General features: G+C 54.3%; 1 protein-coding gene across 1 annotated transcript; it reads left to right on the top strand.

Annotated features, from left to right (window-relative positions):
• Positions 1 to 1,471: 1,471 nt before the first annotated feature.
• On the top strand, positions 1,472 to 2,283 carry C8A04DRAFT_11727 (putative ras-like protein precursor; the record flags this gene model as incomplete). Its single annotated transcript, XM_062777075.1, has 2 exons — positions 1,472 to 1,576; positions 1,675 to 2,283. 2 exons carry the CDS (start codon positions 1,472 to 1,474, stop codon positions 2,281 to 2,283), a joined length of 714 nt encoding a protein of 237 aa, XP_062637617.1.
• Positions 2,284 to 5,529: the final 3,246 nt, after the last annotated feature.

Here is a 5,529-nt window from a genome sequence, read left to right as displayed (position 1 = left end):
AATGCAAACGCCCTTGCTCGCATCCTGCAGCCAACGGAGAAGAATTCCAATGAGGGAGCTTGGTCGGTCGATGGCAGGTGCGGTGCGGGAGCTCCCCCGGCCCGCCAGGTGGAGTGGGGGGAGAAAAGGCAGGAGCTGCCCTCGCTGCTTGCTAGGACGGAGTGGGACTGGGCAAGACTGGGGCAGGAGGGCAGCTTCCCTGGGCGTGGACCGCTGCGGCCCTCCACATGTGCACGAGCCAATTGCCTCTGCTTTGCTTTTACTTTGGTTTCTCCTTTGGACCAAGCAGATCGCTGGCCTGGTGAGGAACTCACAAGGCGGCCACGGGATACAGTACCTCAACCCCCGTTTTCTCCCAGGTTGGTGATGCGCAGTGCCGAGTGACCAAGACCCTCTTCCAGGTTCCCCGGGCGGTCCGACGCCCATCCCACTCCTACCGAATGGAAGGGAGAGACAGAGAGGAGAAGAGAGAGAGTGTGTGAAAGAGGGAAAAAAATTACACACATGCTGTGGGCAGGTGTTGGCGGGGCACGAGACAGGTGCCGACTTGGTCGGTTTCTTTTGCTCTCTTGGTCCCTCCCCTTTTTAAAACTGGCTCTAGCCCAGGATGCTTTTGTATTGTTGCAACCCCAGGCCCTGTCTTCCCCCTCTCTCCCCACCTCCTCACCCCAAGCTCCCGCCAAATAGCATGAAAAGCTAAGGGCACCTTGTCCTCGCCCGTCACAAAGTCTCTTGAATCAATCCGCTGCCCGTGCACGCTTGCTTGTCCTCTGCCCACCCGGCTTTCTCGCCATCATCATCCCGGCACCAGATAACGTTTAACCACCAAACGGTCCTCCGAGCCAAGTTCGGACTCAAACTTTCTCTCGTCAACTCCTCTTCTTGCTTCTCCGCCTTGGGTCTGGCCCAGCAGTAACAACAGTGCCATCCCTACCACCGGCAAATACCTCCTGGGCTGAAGAGAGACAAGAGAGTCGTGGTCCAACGATTGCTCCACAGCTCCCCATCACCAAAAGGGCTGGCCTTCCGTGTCCACCGCCATCCCCCTCTTCACGCCCCGAATCATCCTCAAACTTCCTACCAAACCGTCTTTCTTTTCCTCTTCCAGCGAGGATTCAGACCAACCACCGACATCTCGCCGCCGTCGAGGGTCCTTTTCCAATTCTCCCACCAGCCCTTCACTATCATCGGCCACACTGCTCCCGCTCTAAGTCGAGTCGGCTAAGGGAACTGTCCGCTGTCGCTATTACCCTTCTGCTGCAGCTTCCTCCTTTAATACTTCTTATTTTCGATTCTTCACCTGTTCTTCTTGGGGAATCCTGGCCCCCCAGCCCCTCACCGGGTGATACTAGCTTCCTCCTTCGCTGGAGCTCGCATTCTCGCCCGCAGCAGCCCAGCCGATAATCAATTACACCCAGCTCCGCAAAACACCGGTTCGACGAAGCGGTAACCTTCCAAAACCTTGTTCAAAATGGCGGGCAAGATGGTGCTATACAAATTGGTGGTGCTAGGAGATGGTGGCGTAGGAAAAACGGCTCTTACAATTCAGCTTTGCTTGCAGCATTTCGTCGAAACGGTATGCTCCCTACTCTCCTTTCACTCTCCCATCGCAAGATATTCCCCGCTCCCGCGGGGGTTCCGCTTTGGACAACCCATTGACACAATGTTCTCCAGTACGACCCGACCATTGAGGACTCGTACCGCAAGCAAGCCGTGATAGACAATCAAGCCTGCATGCTGGAGGTGCTCGATACGGCAGGGCAAGAAGAGTATACCGCGCTCCGAGACCAGTGGATCCGCGATGGCGAAGGCTTCGTCCTTGTCTACAGCATCTCGTCCCGATCGTCCTTCACGCGCATCAAGCGGTTCCACCACCAAATCCAAAGGGTAAAGGAGTCAACAGCCTCGTCCCCGTCATATCCAGGCTCACCGATCTCGGCGGTCAACCCGTCCGCGCCCGTCCCCATCATGCTCGTGGGCAACAAGAGCGATCGTATCGCCGAGCGCGAAGTCTCGACACAGGAGGGCCACGCGCTGGCGCGCGAACTCGGATGCGAATTCGTTGAGGCCTCGGCTAAGAACTACATCAACGTCGACAAGGCTTTCTACGACGTCGTCCGGATCCTGCGGCGACAACGGCAGGCCTCAGCGCAGCCACACTCGCCCACGAACAGCAGCAAGTACGAGTCTTCTCGGCGCTCCGACTCAACCGTCCAGCCAGAGAAGGGCCGCCACCGATGGGAACGTGGCGAGCGTCGCAGGGGAGGTTGTGTAATCTTATGAGCAACGACAGTCTAAAATCAAACACCGGTGTCGGCCTTTCTTCTTGCGACGGGACACGACGTGCAGCCTCACGCAGAATACGCAATGATGACGGCCCCCGACACATCTCCGGGCAGCTATTGCGACTGGCGCAACTTTCATTTTTCATGCTATCATACCCAAACATCATCTCTTTACTATTTTCCCTTATTTTTTTTTATTATGGACGACACACAAACACATACCGACTCTCCCATATGGCGAACGGCGCATAAACCAAAACAGGGCATCATTGGGGCGTAAATATCCATCCGAGTTCGAGTCACGAAGAGGACTTGCACCCACGTTTCCTTTGCTGTCTATTTTCCTTGAATTGAGTCTCTTGGGAAAGGCACTGGTTGCGCCCGGCGCTTTGCGGTAGGATAGGGCTCGGAAACCATGACGGGGGAGAGTGGCAGTGTTTTTGGGATCGATTCGGACCCCGTTGGTCCATTTGTCTTGGATACCCAGGTCGAGGAGAAGAGAAGGAGGTCTGTGGGAGAACGGAAAGGGATGAGGGAGGGCGAAGGGAGGGCGAGGAGTCGGTGGATGGCCGTGGAGGGCATACATCATGGGTTAAGGCGAACAGCGGGCTGGCGAGATGGGAGGGGAGGATTTGTGACTGCATTTACGCATTTCGCATCATGACGGTCTGGCAGGCGTCCTTGGGCGTTTCACACGATGTTGTTTTGCACCACCTTACCCGCCTGGCTTTTTTGCCTTTGTCCCCTTCTCCCCCACTCTGCGCCTCCTAAAAGGAAAAACTCTAATAAAGTTCCCCCAAAAAAGAGGCTGTCGAAGAGCTAGACTTGCTTCCACAAGGACAAATCAAACCACAAAAAATTGATCCAGCTGCGATTGCATCTCTAGTGTAGTGCCATGCTTGATTGATCGATCACTATTGCCATTGCACCTTCGCACCTTGCCCCCTTGTCCCTTGCTATTTCATCAATGGCGTTTTTCCGCCCTCCCCATTGCAGAATCAGATCGTTGCGCTCGCTGGTGGAGAGACAGACAGACCCCAAAGTGCGAAAGCCGACCCTTGTCCAGTTAGATCCATTGGATCAACGCCTGTCGTCCGGGGTCCCCCCCCCTCCCTGGCACGCCTGGTTCCATCCATCCATCTGGACAACGCATAACTTGACTAACAGCCCGGTCACAGGTGTACATCGGTCCGGACATCTAGTACAGTTGGTCGATTCCCAACTTCCCAACCCTCCATATTTTTGAGGAAGAGAGATCGGATCGGTTGAGGATGGGGATAAGCCCTGGAGCATACTTTGTAGACATATCTCTTCTTGTGAGGACAAAGGGAGATGGTTCTTTTCTTTTGTTACTTTTGTACTGCTAGCAATTGGGGTTGACAGTGAGGGGTTTCGGCCAAGTTCGGTTCGGTTGTCTGTTTTGCATGTGTTGGTCGGTCCGTCTTCTCCAATTCTGCAAAGTTCCTCTTTCACACGGTGTATATCAAGAGGGGGTTTGTCACATCAATTGTAGTTGCCTACTGTGTACTGTGCTGCTTGCTGTCTCTGAGATTTAGCCCAATTGAGGACCAACTCGGTGGCTGAACCGGATATCAATTCTCATAAAGAGAGGCAGGTTGATTCAAGAAGAGAGAGAGATAGATCTTATTCCTTGGAGAAAGCGCCGGTTCAGGAGCAACATCTCCTTCATCAGATAACGCCACAACAGAGGAAACCCCCCAGTTCGCCGATTCTCCCCGTTGCTTAGCTGTTCTTAGTGTAGTGTAGTTCCTTTCCCCTTGCTCTCCCAGCATCCCCAACCATGGTATGGAACTGCATCTTTTGCATCTGGCCGCACATCATCAGCGCAATGAACTTGATCCACGATTGGGCAAAGTCCATGGCCCGAGCACCATCCACTGAGGAGTCCAGATTTTGGGTCTCGGCTTTCTCTTTTAGCGGGCTCGGTGGACAGGCGAGGGGGACCAGGGTGCACCCCACTTGGCGCGAAAAAGCTCTGGTGGGGCGGGATCTTTTTTCTCCCTTCGCTTCCCCATCTGTCCGATTTCGTCCATCTCGCGACCACTTGGGGCCATCAATCACCCCCCGCCCGCTCCCGTCCATCTGCAGACCTCACATAATTCGTCCGGGCCACCCACCAGAAAGTCCATTCAAACTTTTTTATGTGGTTGCTTTGGGAAGCTTGGCTGCTTGGCTTTCTCGATTGCATTGGCCGCAACTGCACACAATGCTGCTTGTGATTTGCAGCAAGCTGCGGGAGCTTCTTGAACCTCGGGCCGTTTTTTTGGAATCTTGGATGTGCGCGAGCTGTTAATTGCTGCGCGTTGTCATTTCTGCTGCAGAAGCAGTTCCTCTCTCCGGGATTCAATGGCTAACGAGCAGGAACAAGCAACAGGATTTTCTGATGTTGGCCGAAAAGGAAACACCACTGTCAAACTTTCGGTGGGTTGTCTCAGATCTCAAGGCGTTTCGCATATCTTTGAAAACGGTTTTCCGCTTTGGGTCCGGGAACCGTACCAACGGGAATCCGATGTCTCGCTTTTTCATTTTCTCTCAAAAAAGTTAGATAACACAGATTGACCGCTCCGTTTGAACGGGACGACGACAAGAACACACGCACGCAAGAGGGGCATCACCTCGATCATCTTTTGCGATCACTTTTTCGCCTCGCCTCGCCTCGCCTCGCCCAATTTAGTAGGCCAACTGCAGCCCGGCCATCGACATCATGCAGCTGCACAGACTTCGTCTCCGAAGGCAAACCACATATAGAACTGCGTCGTGAGGTACGAAATACACCTTCCATAGCCCCAGACGTAGCGCCATGATCCATCCTAGCTGCTGTGCGACACGGCAGCCGAATGGAGAGACACAGACAAGGTGGAATTTTTCGAAACCGCCCCGGGATAAGGAAGAAACCATCCGGCTGGGAGCTTTTTGACAGGTCCATCCCATCCATTTCCCTGCCGCTCGCCCTCTTCGGCTTCGTACCTTTCATACTTTTCGGCCGGGACGGCCACCCGCTTGCTGCCGATATCCCCTACCAATGAAGAACTCCGAAATGCTTCGCACTTTGGCACCCCCGGCCCCTCTTACCGGGCCGTTGACAACCTTGACAACACAACCGAAGCACCCAATGGTCGAACTGGCAACGCGTTCTCGTTGGACGGCTATGGTAGCCAGGGGGTGGAGGGGGGGGTCGGAGGGACCAGCCAGCGCAACGTAACAAAAAAAAAAAAAAAAAAAA

The sequence above is a fragment of the Dichotomopilus funicola genome, assembly GCF_033296635.1.
Source record: "Dichotomopilus funicola strain CBS 141.50 unplaced genomic scaffold C8A04scaffold_26, whole genome shotgun sequence".
Taxonomy (NCBI): Eukaryota; Fungi; Ascomycota; class Sordariomycetes; order Sordariales; family Chaetomiaceae; genus Dichotomopilus; species Dichotomopilus funicola.
The sequence above is the reverse complement of the archived record's forward strand: the minus strand, read 5'-3'. Positions and strand labels throughout refer to the sequence as shown.